The 15,377-nt window shown below is 46.0% G+C and overlaps 1 protein-coding gene across 2 annotated transcripts; it reads right to left on the bottom strand.

Annotated features, from left to right (window-relative positions):
* Positions 1–1,794: 1,794 nt before the first annotated feature.
* On the bottom strand, positions 1,795–12,968 carry lipia (lipase, member Ia). Of its 2 annotated transcripts, XM_060935294.1 has the most exons (12): positions 12,833–12,968; positions 12,155–12,346; positions 10,373–10,433; positions 7,340–7,701; positions 7,076–7,184; positions 6,767–6,868; positions 6,579–6,668; positions 6,279–6,446; positions 6,020–6,109; positions 5,736–5,844; positions 3,316–3,489; positions 1,795–3,200 (listed from the first exon to the last, which is right to left on the bottom strand). In XM_060935294.1, exons 2-12 carry the CDS (start codon positions 12,242–12,244, stop codon positions 3,116–3,118), a joined length of 1,440 nt encoding a protein of 479 aa, XP_060791277.1. In that variant the 5' UTR covers positions 12,245–12,346; positions 12,833–12,968; the 3' UTR covers positions 1,795–3,115. The 2 variants fall into 2 exon arrangements, with proteins under 2 accessions (XP_060791277.1, XP_060791279.1); XM_060935296.1 differs by lacking the exon at positions 12,155–12,346 and having other exon boundaries at positions 12,833–12,966.
* Between the last annotated feature and the right edge of the window lie 2,409 nt (positions 12,969–15,377).

Raw genomic sequence — 15,377 nt, 5'->3', positions numbered from 1 at the left:
ACAGTTCATTGTGTGTCATTTTTATTCTCTGTTTCCAATAAAGTGTGTGTTGCTCTACAATCAACAACACATCTCTGAACTCCTTTGTGCAGCTCTAGAGCCATTTGCGTGCCTATAAAATCCTTGGCATGTATCTAGAACCCTAAACACACCTCGGGAACCCTAGAGTTCTCATCACCTCTGGAGAACTCTCACTGCATGTTCAGAACCATTTACATGTCCCTAGAACCCTCGCCATGCTGCATAGTTTGTCGTTAGATCACTCATCACATCTCTAGAGCCCTCAGAGAACTCTTAATATGGCACTAGAACTCTTGCTGCACCTCTAGAACCCTCAGAATATCTCTAGAGTTATCGCTGCATCACTAGAACCCCAGTACAGCCCTTAAAGTCCTCACCACTAGAACTCTCAGTTTTGTTCGAGTGCTTATTATCTGGCGAGAAAAGTCAGCACTAGAACCCTCAAAATGTCTCTAGAACCTTCAGTGTGGATCTAGAGTCTTCACCACTTCTGTAGAACTCTCATCATGTCTCAAGAACCTTGTCTAGAACCCTCAGGATGTCTCTAGAACCCTCCATCCTCACACTGCTTATTCCTGCGAGTGCATCACTGCTGAGATTCACACAAATCATCATAGACGCGTTTTATTAGAAATAAACATTTATTTAAAAAAAAGCACAGGGTTATAATGTCTGTACATACGTAATAAATTAAAATAAATACAAAATGTACTAACAAAAGAGGTCGTTTATGTTTAAATAAAAGCCATATTTCATATTCTTGAAAAATAAAATTTCATCTGCGCGCTTGATCACAGCCGTAAATATTTTAACATTTATTATATTCTGATTATTTCTCTCTTTAATATCCACCAGGTTTCACAGCAGCTGTGCGTAAAGACGGAACGTTTGTTATACCGTAGATTTATTTATAATCCCCAAGAGAAATATGACACTTGTGACCTTCTGCCTTATTTTTTAGGAATTGACTGAAAACTGGAGAATCCGAGACGGATCCGGAGCCGTGTCTCAAATCATGAAGTGTTAGTGCACTAGTGTGTTGGCTTAGTGAGGTGGAGAGCATCGTTAATACCACAATGATCCGCCAGAACCACGGATAAATGGAGCGTGGAACATCAATTTTACACTTGGAGCTCACAGCCTGCTCTACACAGAGGAAGGGGCGGAGCCATCAGAGATTTAAAATGTTCGAAATGGCACAGAGCGAGAACAGAGCGAGAACAGAGATACATCAGCACAGACAAATACAGAACAGAAACCAGAACATGACCCAATTAGGTAGGAAATGTTTCTGTTTCTCCTGATGCTCTTCTGATCTCAATTCTTTTCCATTTCTGTTTATGTTCTGGTTCTTGTGCTGTTCTCGTTCTGGTTTTAGTCCAGTTACAGTTCTGGTCCCATTCCTGCTCTATCCTGTTCTGCCCCCAACCTGGTTCCTGTACTGTTCCTGTTCTGATTCTGATTCCTCCTGTCCCTGTTCTGGTTCTGTTTCTGGTCCTGGTTTGGTTCTGGCTGTCATCTTGACCTCATCTGTCCTGTCTGTGTCACATTCCTGTCCTGTTCCATGATTTATAACTGTGGTCCCATTCCTGTTCTGGTTTTAGTCCAGTTCTGATTCTCCTGTTCTGGTTTTGGTTCTGGTCCTGTTCTGTGAATGTCAGAGCAGCTCAGTGGTGTGAAGTTCTCTGTGCTGGTGGTTTCTGTTTGGTGTAAATTGTTAATGTTTGATATGCAGCATTACAGTGAGGGAGGGAGGGAGTGAGGGAGGGAGGGAGGGAGTAAAGGAGGGAGGGAGGAAGTGAGTGAGTGAGTGAGTGAGTGAGTGAGTGAGTGAGTGAGTGAGTGAGTGAAGGCCAATTTATGCTGACAACCCAGTCCTCGCAGATAGCATCGCAGACAGTGTCTGCGTAGCCCCCCCACCTTCGCAGACGCTCTGCGCGCACCTCCCAAAAATTGTGACCACCGCAGAAGCCTCGCAGACAGCATCGCAGACAAGAGGGATCTGATTGGTCCACTCTACATCCGCTGTACACGCACTTCCGCTTCCCTACTTTCATGGTTTGTTTTGTTTTCACGACTGCCATTTTTAAAAACACGAGCGAAGATGGAGCAGCACGAAGAGCGGTTGATCGAGGAAGTGAGGAAGTACGTACATCTATACGACTCTAGTTCTAGTCATTATAAAAAAAAAAGTTCTAGTCACTATAAGTAACCGGAGGATAAACACTCCACTAACCACACCCACCAACTACTCCTAGCGACTTCGCGCCCCCTTGCGTTGTGGCGGTGAATAACATCGCGCACGCCTATTACTCCCCGCTCAACAATAAATTACAACTGTCTGCGAAAAGCTATCTGTGAAAGCCTTGTCGCAAGAGCATGCAGAGGCCTTGAGTGAGTGAGTAAAGGAGTGAGTGAGTGAGTGAGTGAGTGAGTGAGTAAAGGAGTGAGTGAGTGAGTGAGTGAGTAAAGGAGTGAGTGAGTGAGTGAGTGAGTGAGTGAGTGAGTGAGTAAAGGAGTAAGTGAGTGAGTGAGTGAGTGAGTGAGTAAAGGAGTGAGTGAGTGAGTGAGTGAGTGAGTGAGTGAGTGAGTGAGTGAGTAAAGGAGTAAGTGAGTGAGGGAGGGAGTGAGGGAGTGAGTGAGTAAAGGAGTGAGTGAGTGAGTGAGTGAGTGAGTGAGTGAGTAAAGGAGTGAGTGAGTGAGTGAGTGAGTGAGTGAGTGAGTGAGTGAGTAAAGGAGTGAGTGAGTGAGTGAGTGAGGGAGTGAGTAAAGGAGTAAGTGAGTGAGTGAGTGAGTGAGTGAGTGAGTAAAGGAGTGAGTGAGTGAGTGAGGGAGTGAGTAAAGGAGTAAGTGAGGGAGGGAGGGAGGGAGGGAGGGAGGGAGGGAGTGAGTAAAGGAGTGAGTGAGTGAGTGAGTGAGTGAGTGAGTGAGTGAGTGAGTGAGTGAGTAAAGGAGTGAGTGAGTAAAGGAGTGAGTGAGTAAAGGAGTGAGTGAGTGAGTGAGTGAGTGAGTGAGTGAGTGAGTGAGTGAGTGAGTGATGATCAGTTGTGCACTCAGTCTGCGTGCCTGTGGGAGTTCAGCGTTTGTTCTTGTATCAGAAGTTTGAGTGGGAACAGGGAATGGGTCTGAAAGTGACACCTTTGTTTTCCTCCAGCAGAAGATCGTAGCGGCACATCGGTCTGAAACGAGACAAACGGAGAGCTGTGATTGGACAGAACAAACACACAGGGGGAGGAACATGGCTCTGCGTGTGTGTGTGTGTGTGTGTGTGTGTGAGTGAGTGAGTACACACACCTCAGGCCACTCTTCAGAGGAGTAAGGCGGAAGCGGAGGACACGAAGTTTATAGCGAGGTGTGAACACGTTCCCCGTCACGTACTTCAGCGTGATTTTCTCCACAGGATAAACGTCTCGCTCGAACTGCGCCAGCAGCATGTTGTTGGTGTATCGCTCAAACTTAAACGACTTACTGAGAGGGAACAGAGACACACGGGAGAAATGAACAGATCACTATCCTCTATAACTCTACAGCATACACTCCATAACATTACTCTGTGTGTGTGTGTGTAGTATTAGATTAGGATTAGATTAGACATGGGGCGGCACGGTGGTGTAGTGGTTAGCGCTGTCGCCTCACAGCAAGAAGGTCCGGGTTCGAGCCCCGTGGCCGGCGAGGGCCTTTCTGTGTGGAGTTTGCATGTTCTCCCCGTGTCCGCGTGGGTTTCCTCCGGGTGCTCCGGTTTCCCCCACAGTCCAAAGACATGCAGGTTAGGTTAACTGGTGACTCTAAATTGAGCGTAGGTGTGAATGTGAGTGTGAATGGTTGTCTGTGTCTATGTGTCAGCCCTGTGATGACCTGGCGACTTGTCCAGGGTGAACCCCGCCTTTCGCCTGTAGTCAGCTGGGATAGGCTCCAGCTTGCCTGCGACCCTGTAGAACAGGATAAAGCGTCTCGTCTCGTCTTCTTCCGCTTATCCAGGACCGGGTCGCGGGGGCAGCAGTCTGAGCATGGAAGCCCAAACTTCCCTTTCCCCAGACACCTCGGTCAGCTCCTCGGGAAGAACACCGAGGCGTTCCCAGGCCAGCCGAGAGACATAGTCCCTCCAGCGTGTCCTGGGTCTTCCCCGGGGCCTCCTCCCGGGGGGACATGCCTGGAACACCTCCCCAGGGAGGCGTCCAGGAGGCATCCGAAAAAGATGCCCAAGCCACCTCAGCTGGTTCCTCTCGATGTGGAGGAGCAGCGGCTCTACTCCGAGCTCCTCCCGAGTGACTGTGCTTCTCACCCTATCTCTAAGGGAGCGCCCAGCCACCCTGCGAAGGAAACTCATTTTGGCCGCTTGTATCTGCGATCTTGTTCTTTCGGTCATTACCCAAAGCTCATGACCATAGGTGAGAGTCGGAACGTAGATCGACCGGTAAATTGAGAGCTTCGCCTTTTGGCTCAGCTCCTTCTTCACCACGACGGACCGGTAAAGTGACCGCATCACTGCGGAGGCTGCACCGATCCGCCTGTCAATCTCACGCTCCATCCTTCCCTCACTCGTGAACAAGATCCCGAGATACTTAAACTCTTCCACTTGAGGCAGGACTTCTCCACCAACCTGGAGAGGGCAAGCCACCCTTTTCCAGTCGAGAACCATGGCCTCGGACTTGGAGGTGCTCATTCTCATCCCAGCCGCTTCACACTCGACTGCAAACCGCCCCAGTGCATGCTGAAGGTCCTGGTTTGAAGAAGCCAACAGGACAACATCATCCGCAAAAAGCAGAGATGAAATCCTGTGGTTCCCAAACAGGATTCCTTCTGGCCCCTGGCTGCGCCTAGAAATTCTGTCCATAAAAATTATGAACAGAACCGGTGACAAAGGGCAGCCCTGCCGGAGTCCAACATGCACTGGGAACAGGTCTGACTTACTGCCGGCAATGCGAACCAGACTCCTGCTCCGTTCGTACAGGGACCGGACAGCCCTTAGCAAAGAGCCCCAAACCCCATACTCCCGAAGCACCCCCCACAGAATACCACGGGGGACATGGTCGAATGCCTTCTCCAGATCCACAAAGCACATGTGGACTGGTTGGGCAAACTCCCATGAACCCTCGAGCACCCTATGAAGGGTATAGAGCTGGTCCAGTGTTCCGCGACCAGGACGAAAACCGCATTGTTCCTTCTGGATCCGAGGTTCGAACTGCCACCTTATTGTGGTGGAGTGGTTTGTGTGCTTGAATGATCCTAGCAGCTATGTTGTCGGGGGCATTATGCCCCTGTCAGGGTTTCCCAAGGCAGACAGGTCCTAGGTGACAGGCCAGACCAAGAGCAGTTCACCAAAACCCTTATGGAGAAACCATCAAGGACCGTGATGTCACCCGGTATGGCGCAGCCGGGGCCCCACCCTGGAGCCAGGCCTGGGGTTGGGGCTCGTATGCAAGCGCTTGGTGGCCGGGCCTTTGCCCATGGGGCCCGGCCGGGCTCAGCCCGAAGAGGTGACGTGGGCCCGACCTCCTGTGGGTTCACCACCCACAGAGGTAGCAGTAGGGGACTGGTGCAGTGTGGATTGGGTGGCAGTCGAAGGCAGGGGCCTCGACGACCTGATCCCCGGACACAGCAGCTGGCTGTTGGGACAGGATAAAGCGGCTACAGATAATGGATGGATGGATGGATGGATGGATGGATGGATGGATGGATGGATGGATGGATGGATTAGATGTGAACAGACTCACTGGTCAATCTGAGTTTCTGTTTCCTGTGTGCTGTTCTTTAGCATGATGGTGATGGAGCCCCATCGCACCTCAGAGTTCCAGATTACGATCTCCACCTTATACCCAGTTTCTGTAGAAAAAACAAACCCGAGTCAGCTGATGTTCAAACATCTGGATAATCTCAGAAACTTCTAGAATTATAAAGACTGAACACATGAAGGAGTTGAAACATATAAAACAGAGAAATTCAGGATAAAATTGTAAACACAGTCAGAATATTTTCATATTTTCTGCTTTAAGCTCACTGCAGTATGGAGCGTCTTGGTTTGTGGTGAAAAACGTCTTCGTCTGTCCAAGCTTCCGGAGAACGTCCTTCCACATGATCACATCGTAACCTAAAATCACAACACTGAGTCAGTCTGTAATAATGTCCTGTCAGGTGCAAACTGGTTCATTAGATCAGATATCATTCTTCCTGTAAGGTGTGTTCTGATTGGCCGAGAGCAGAGGGCATGATGATGATGATGATGATGATGATGATGATGATGATGATGATTCTCTTACCAAACACGGGACAGCCGGAGGAGTTAAAGAGCTCACAGCTCAAACACTTCCCATCCAGGAAGTCAGAGTAATCAGAACACGGATACGCTGTGATCTGACGAGACTTGTTTACCGAGTCCAAATACAGAAACACTGAGCGCTGATGATCACATTTAAAATACTGTGAACCTGGAGAGAGAGAGAGAGAGAGAGAGAGAGAGAGAGAGAGAGAGAGAGAGAGAGTTGGGGTGGAGTTGATGGGGCTGAGATTATTTAATGTATTTTGTCTCTTCGTGTTTATTGTGATGATGAGTGACTGACCTGAGAGGATGGTCTTTGGGCAGCCAGGCTGATCAGATCCCCCGTTAGCGTAATAATCTATGTGTCCGAGTGGGTCCCGATACCCAAACGCTAATCAAAACAATCCAACAATGTTTCATGTTGAAATAAAATAATTAGTGTTGTTTTAGCTTTAGAGAAACTGTGACCCAAACAGAAGAGAAACTCACCGTCCATGTCTGTGTGGAGAGCATCGACCAACTGAGCATCAGACGGATCCAAGCGCTCGTCAGGGGATTTTCCTCGGAACAAGGGACCTGCTGGATCCAGAGCTGATCCAAAACATCAAGAACATTTCAGTTTTAGCCTTTCAGTACTCATGAGTTTCAGTACTCGAGTGGTTCAGTACACAACTGTTTCAGAAATTGAGTGCTTTAGTACTGGATTGATTCATTACTCAGTGGTTCAGTACTCAACTTTTTCAATACTGGAGTGTTTCAGTACTGGAGTGTTTCAGTACTTGAGTGTTCGTGTCTCACCTGTAATCCTGCCAATGGAGCCATTTAAATTTGCGCCAGTGAAGCCGGAAATGTGAGCGCCTAAACTCACACCAATCATGTGTATGGAACTGAGAAGCAGTTGTGATCGCTGCAACACACACACACACACACACACACACACACACACACACACACACACACACACAGAGGGTAAAGTCCAAACTAACACACCTTTTCCAAAGAAAATGCCATCATGCATCATTAAAGTGGCTTCTTATTGATAATCAACACTGTGTGTGTCACCTGTATGAAGCGTGTGATGTTGTCAGCGACGGCCCGTGTTTTCTTCACCACCTGGAAGTAGTTGATGTTGGCTGCTCCTTGGTTCCAGTCCACTACGATGACGTTGACGTTTCTGAGGCTCAGGATGGACTCGACCATTTGGTTCATCCAGACGGGGGGGGAACCAGTGGGCCGGTAGCCATGGATGAGGAAGGTGCAGGGGCGGGCGTGGCTAAAACTGGGCGTGGCAAAAGGGTCGTCATGGGACAGCAACTTTCCGCAGGTGGTATTTTCTCGCGTATAGAGAATCAGACGAACGTCCAGAGGCGTACCGAGGAGAGTGTGTGTCAGATTCAGATCGATGATCTGCTCACACTTCTCACCTGCAAACACACACACACACACTGGATGGGGAAAACCTTCATCCTTTTTTTTTTATTTCCATTAATTATTTCTTTCCTTTGTTGTTTGTCCTTTTTTAATATTACATCCCTCCTTCCTTCTTTCATTCCTTTCCTTTGTCATATTTTTCTTCTCTTCCCTCCATCCACATTCTCTTTCATTCCTTATTTCATTTTAGTTTTTCACTCATCTCATCTCATTATCTGTAGCCGCTTTATCCTTCTACAGGGTCGCAGGCGAGCTGGATCCTATCCCAGCTGACTACGGGTGAAAGGCGGGGTTCACCCTGGACAAGTCGCCAGGTCATCACAGGGCTGACACATAGACACAGACAACCATTCACACTCACATTCACACCTACGCTCAATTTAGAGTCACCAGTTAACCTAACCTGCATGTCTTTGGACTGTGGGGGAAACCGGAGCACCCGGAGGAAACCCACGCGGACACGGGGAGAACATGCAAACTCCGCACAGAAAGGCCCTCGCCGGCCACGGGGCTCGAACCCAGGACCTTCTTGCTGTGAGGCGACAGCGCTAACCACTACACCACTGTAGTTTTTCACTCTTTCTTTCATTTTCAGTGTTTTTATTAACAGTTCATTATGCCATCAATCAGCACTCAGCTCATGTTACAGCACTGTGTGTGTGTGTGTGTGTGTGTGTGTGTGTGTGTGTGTGTGTTGTTTTGGAGTTTTGTTTTTGTTGTGTGTGATTTCATCACAGTTACAGTAAAGCAGCTGAGAAACAAAAAACACCCACCCACTTGCGCACACACACACACACACACACACACACACACACGGTTTTGTCCTGTGCTGAAATATAGTGGAATGCTAAAGGTTCTGCATCTTATGCACAAACTTTATTGGTCATGGTGAGTTATGGTGTGTGTGTGTGTGTGTGTGTGTGTGTGTGTGTGTGTGTGTGTGTGTGTGGTTAGAAGTCATATGAGGAACAGAACAGAGGGAGTTGGATGACACTAACATGAGTGTTAAATCAGTGTGTTATTATTATTATTATTATTATTTTATTATTATTGGCTGAAAGCAGCAGGAACTGAACCTCAGCATCTCAGAGACAAACTGCTGAAAAACCCCAACATTCTCCTCAAGAACATTTATATTCCAGTTTATTTACTGGAAGCTTTTAACTACAGACAGCTTCACAAACAGCTTTAGAGAAATGTGTTTTAATTTTAGATCCCTGCTGAAGAAGCCAGACGTGACGATGGTGATAAAAAAAAAAACCTGAGACAACATGAAGAAGGAACTGTGAGAGGAACCAGACTCTAAAAGGGAACCCATTCTCATCTGCATGAAGATTATACACCATCACTCTCCTGTAACTGTATAATGACTAACAGCCCTGAGTGTGTGTGTGTGTGTGTGGGGGGGGGGGGGGGGGGGGGGGTGTTGGGGCACAGACAGCGGCCTGGAGGCGAATGCGTGTGAACGTAAAGGATCATTTTAATGTACAAAAACTGCACACAGCATGCGCGTCAATGACACTTTGTAGGCGATGTAGTTTCACCCCATTAGTCACATCCCATAAGGCCCCGCCCACACACTTGTTGGAGGAGGAGCTCAGAAGCTTGAGTCACACCACTGTTGATAAGATCTCCAGTACATCGGGTGGCTTTATCATTCTTTCAGTTTTAAACCAAACACATCCAAGTAAAGAAAAAGATCAGACCATCTTCAGAGTGTCCATGTGGAACCGTCCGCAGCAGCACCGAGCGGTTCTCACCACCAGCCCGCACCAACAACATGGCAAGAATCAGGGCTGCTGAGGACGTCCAGGATTCCTGACACTAATAAAATAATAAAACAGACGCACAGATAAACAAATACAGACATCGGCTGGAGTTTACAGCGGAGTGCTTTATGGAGTTTCTGCTCATATAAATCGACTGGGTCTAAAATTTCCCCCAGGACAGTAAATCCATCTGTGTGTGGTTCAGCACTGCATGTCTAATCACCTCTAATCACATCTAACCACGTCTAATCATGCCTAATGTGTGTGTAAACATGTGTTCGGTCCTGTGTTAATGGTGGCACTGTGTATTTCAGTCAGGATGTTAACTGCAGTCTATATGGATGATGATGACGATGATGATGATGTTCTGATCCTCACAACAGTTTTCAGAAGATCCATAAATCATTCTTTCCTCAACCCTCAGCTCTCACTGTACAGCCCGTCCTACGGGAAGCCTGAGTTTGACTCATCCACTGTCTGTTTTTCTCAAGAAAATCTCTGGAAAGGTTGAACACGGAAAAAAATTCATTAATGAAATCAGAACTCTGTGGGTGTGAGAGTCAGAGGAACAAAGATGAAGAACTGAGAGCAAGAAGGAAATGAGTTTGTAAGGGAATTTCCAATCTGTGGAATCAGACAAATATCCACTACATCACACTGCTGCACCGGAATTCTGGAGAACTTTACAACTCTGGAGAACTTTCATTCTATTAAACTCCTCGAAATGTCTGTGATGTGAAGCTCATGTGAACACACCAAGATGGATTTGTGAACAACAAGCCGAGGAAAATTATAGACTCGTGTTTGATCACTGCTGAAATATAAACTGGACTTTGAGGTGGAAATTGTGTGTGTGTGTGTGTGTGTGTGTGTGTGTGTGTGTGCTAAGCTTTACCTCTACACATGCTGAGTGGCATCACGATTATAGCTATGAGAAAACAATGAGTCCTGAACATCTGAAAGAAGAGGCACAGAGAAAAAATCCATCATTAATACGATTAGATCGTTTACATTAAAATTAAAAGATCAGGGACGTTTATAGTGAAAGCAGAACGTCGTACGATTGCAGGGTTTAAATCATAGGAAATCACAGATTAATCATCAGCAGCTATAATCATAATCACATCACCTTTAGATGCTGTACCAAAAACACAGACATGCTAACAGTCTTGTAAATTGTTTGCTAGCAACATTAGCATTAGCTTTCTACCAGCTTCAAAATAAAATATTCACAATGCCGTTACTTTTACACTTCGTTAGTTTTAGCGGTTTTTAAACATGGCATGATGATGTTTATTAATGCACCAGTGTGGACACATTACATCGTGTGTTTAAAGCTAAAACTTTATTATTGTCCACATCACTTTCCGCTCTCTGCTAAAGTTCCTCCTTTAAACTTTGGGAGGTGGAGCATAAGGGGTGGAGCCTAGGGAAGTTAAATGACACTAATCTGTACTGAGGGAAATGAGATTGATGTCCACGATGGCGGCCCTGGATCAGAAAACCGCGTTCCGGAGTTCAGCGACACGGTGAAGACGAGCTCGCGTTTATAGACGTGAGGAGATTTAAGGCAGTACTTTGGGTGCCAATACTTCTTACTTGTTAGTGACATGCTAGCATGCTAATGCTAACATGAAGACACACACAGCACACACTGAACACGTCTCAGCTGAACTGGAGTAAAGTGGACGGTTAATTATTCGCAAAAGTTTTCTTTAAGTTCTAAAGCCCGCATGAGCTGAATGAAGCTGAGGATAAAGCAGAGAGCGACTGAGTTCTGCTTAAAGACGATGTTTTTAAATGTAAAGGTTTAGGTGGAAAAAATAATTTTCCACTTTTAGTCCTGAATATAAAGGGCTAAAGGAGAACTGAAGTCATTTTTAAACTTGCTTTATTTCTTAATTAACGTGTTATTCAATTACGTTTTGGGTTTTAGTAACCTTATCGTGACTCGTATTGGCAACTAATTGGAATTAAATATTATACTTATCGGCCTGTTCGGTTTTTAGCCGTGTTGAATTTAGTTCGTTTGGTCCACGGCAGGCGTCGCTTATCCGCGCGATCTTCACGAGACTTGTGCGAGACTTTGAAGCGTGACGTGTCAGCCAGGTGTCGGTGCCGCCATTTTGAAAACTGTTTTCCAAATGAAATGTTGCACAAAAACGAGTTTAAATGACGATTACCGCCTACTTTTTTCAAACTTTCCTGATTGCTGTCAGAACAAACAAAACTTCTGGCTTGGTTATGTCAGCATTCGAAAGAGGGCGTGTGCGGCTTTTGACGACGTTGGCAGATGTTGGTCACTTTGATTTCCGCTGTACATTTTACTTCCGTCCTACGATGTCTCGCACAGGTCTCAACAAATCTCGTTTACAGCCGTTGCTTTGACATATGGACTGATATATTATGGAGCAGATTTCAAACACTCAGAACTTGCTATCGCAGCGACAAAATAGTGATCAAAACCGCATTCCTATATTTAATAAAATGAGATAAATAGAATTTTGATTAAAAAAAATTTGCCTTCAGTTCTGCTTTAAACGTGACTGGTACAGGGGAGGGGTGAGGAAGGGAGGGGTTAGTTTATGATTAACCAGGAATAAGAAATTCTCCTTCATTTCACACACACGCACACACACACACACACACACGCCACTTTAATAGGAACTCCTGTCACCTGTACAGTGTCTCGATGCGTCTCAAACATCAACAAAGTCAATAAAAGCAGCTGAGCTTCACTCAGAGCTTCACTCGTTCTTCGCCTCATCACTCGTTTGTTTGTGATTCATTCACAGAAAAAAACAATGAAAACATTTGAAACAGTGAAACAGTGTTCAGGGACATGAGAGGAGTCACAGGACGATTCTGTCTGAAAGCAAAAGCAACAGGAGACTGACATAAACGTGTGTGTGACAGGACAGGAATCTCTCACACACACACACACACACACACATTTGTAGTCATTTTGTGTATTTGGAGCTAAACTGAAACTGCATTATTATTGCTTGTGAAGCAGAGAAACTGGTTTAACACACCCTCTATACACACACACACACACACACACACACACGTTCTAACATTTCCTACACTTACATTTCAGTACAGTAACAAGTCAATGTGATTTCCATGTCTGTTTTGCTGAACTTCATTAAAAACAGTGTGAGAGAGAGAGAGAGAGAGAGACTCTCCCTGTTTTTACAGTTAACAGGAGCTCAACAGTAAACACTCAACTTTTATGTAAAACACACACACACACACACACACACACACACACACACACACACACACATTCCACTGAAACACACCTGCGCAGGTATTTCATTAAATCTTATGAAAATAAAGACACAGATCTTACCATGACGACCTTCAACAGCTCCTCCACTCTCACACACAAACCAGAGTCAGTGAGTGTGTGTAAGACAGAGAGAATAAAAAATCTTAGCTGACACTAATCTTAGCTCCACCTCCTGCACACACACACACACACATAGGTGCTGCATTCCTTTCTGTAAGATGAACTTTGTGCCTCTGTTACACAAATGAACAAACAAAACAGACACCAGAAGTGACGCAGTGACGCTTTCCACTGCAAAGAAATAAGATCTTTTATTCAACAAACAAACAAACAAACAAACAAGATTCAGGAAGTTTTTCTGAAATTCTTTCTTTGCCATTCTCCCTTTACACAGCACATAATAATAATAATAATAATAATAATACCGCATTGGCTCGAATATAAGACGGTGTTTTTGTTGTAAAAAAAATAACTCTTAAAAAGGGGGGTCGTCTTAAATTCGCGGACTAGACAAAATGCCGCCAAAAACGATAGGCCCTATTTTACAACGAGTGTTTACACTTAAATTACTGAATCGGCCCCCGTCCCTCACAGGGCAGGCGACCTGGTGGCTTTTGAAAGAGAGGAACATGCTCGTTGTGGATGCCTTCCGTGGCCATCTGACGGAGCCAGTAGAAACTGAAGTGGGCAAAATGAATGGCGATCTCGTGATCATTCCGGGGGGGATGACGAGCCAGCGGCAGGTTTTGGATGTTGTCGTCAACAAGCCATTCAAGGACAATCTTCGCAAGAGGTACACAGAGTGGCTCCTGTCAGGTAACCACGCACTAACACCGACTGGGAAAATACAAAAGCCTGCGGTGCGTCTGCTATGTGAATGGATCCTCCAAGCATGGGATTCAATTTCACCAGAGAGCATCAGTCATGGGTTTAAAAAATGCTGTATAGAGGATTTTGACGTGACGTCACAGGTGACGTGACGCCCCAGTGTCCGCCATTTTGAAGGTCAAGCCAGCTAATGTCAACAACAGTAACTGGTATGTTACTGTAGCAATGTTTACATTCAGTAATTTGGATGACTGTTAAAACCTTTCAGTCTCAAGTTTTTTTCCTTTACTGTATTTACTAGTTTACTGAGCTAGCGCGCTCACTCCCAGCCTGCCCGAGCGCGCTCACTCCCAGCCTGCCCGAGCATGCTAGCTCCCAGCCTGCCCGAGCGCGCTAGCTCAGTAAACTAGTAAATACAGTAAAGGAAAAAAACTTGAGACTGAAAGGTTTTAACAGTCATCCAAATTACTGAACGTAAACATTGCTACAGTAACATACCAGCTACGATGTTGTTGACATTAGCTAGTGCTAACAGCTAGCTGCTAGTACACAGCTACAACACAGACACCGACCCTAATAATACAGTTCTTGGTCATTGCCTGGTAACAGCAAATTTATAACGGGCCATGTCTCAACAGACTAAGAAGTTATTTCAATGACATTTAATAACATTTTGTTTATCCTGAGGACCGAAAGTAAATGAAAATGTGAACAAACCTTAGCTGTAATAAGATGGCGACCACCGGCTCCAGGGACGACCCGCTGATGTAGGCATGTTACCCAGCCTGGTTTTTAACGACATAGGTATACAGATCATGTGGGCCGAAGTCAGGTAAAGACGAGGGCTTCGTGTACTTCCGTACGTCAGTGAACAATCCTGGTGGAAGCAGGTAAACGTCGTTCTCTAAGCCTGCTAACCTCAATTTTTGCAAATACCTCTCCCTCTGCTCTCCCTGTAAATGCCCTACGTCGCTGGATAGTGAAGGTGTTTTCTGCATCTCGCTCCTTTTTCTTTTATGTTTTTTCCCTGGTATTTCCCACATGCCTGACTGCAGGTCGGGAAGATCACCCGCGCTGCAAAGCCAGAAAAAGATAGCCTGGTAACATGTACGGATCACGTACACCAGCATCATTGATTTTCTGGTGATATCGCTTCTTACTCGCGTCATCTAGGCCGGATAAAATACTCGACAATGAGACTTCGTCATGATCAACAGTGTATCGCTACCAGTAGTCGCCATATTTGTGACCGTCAAAATGGCACCAGCTACTTGTTGACATGGCAACGGTCACGTGGGTCGAAAACCTCTATATCAAACGCACTGGATGGAAGCGAGGATGACATTGTGTGGGAGGGACTGGTGGAACATGACTGTAGCAGCCAAATTGCTACTGCCAAGGTGTAATGCTGTTATTTGTACACTGGGTGTCACTATGTGGGAGGCAGGTATAAAGGTAGTTGGACTACTGTTGTTTGTCAGGTGTTGACCCGGAAGGGCAAATGGCTTTGACCGTTTCCTGTCTGTGGTTGTAGCGGCCGGATTGAAATGGCCTGCGTTTTATTTACATGGAAAATAATAAACACGAAATCTTGCACAGAAGAAGCCGTTGTGAACTTCGTAAGTGTATGATACTAATAACGCGTCAGCCAGGTCATTCCTGGGTCACACACGCAGCTCTAAGCTGAGCTCCTATAACAAAGTCAAAGCCCAGCTGCCGACTGGAATCTTGGTGGGAACTGAAGTTTCAGCGTTTTGGAGGCCGCGATTGGATGTTA

Source organism: Neoarius graeffei, chromosome 12 (genome assembly GCF_027579695.1).
Source record: "Neoarius graeffei isolate fNeoGra1 chromosome 12, fNeoGra1.pri, whole genome shotgun sequence".
Lineage (NCBI taxonomy): Eukaryota > Metazoa > Chordata > Actinopteri > Siluriformes > Ariidae > Neoarius > Neoarius graeffei.
This window is presented reverse-complemented; position numbering and strand designations above follow the sequence as displayed.

Excerpts from the sequence above, each read along its gene's own strand:
- lipia (XM_060935294.1), bottom strand. The coding sequence starts at position 12,244 with ATGAGGCGAAGAACGAGTGAAGCTCTGAGTGAAGCTCAGCTGCTTTTA. Across the intron at positions 5,845-6,019 it reads CCAAGACGCTCCATACTGCA|AAACTGGGTATAAGGTGGAG; the intron begins GTGAGCTTAAAG and ends TTTTTTCTACAG. Across the intron at positions 3,201-3,315 it reads CCTCTGAAGAGTGGCCTGAG|ACCGATGTGCCGCTACGATC; the intron begins GTGTGTGTACTC and ends GTCTCGTTTCAG.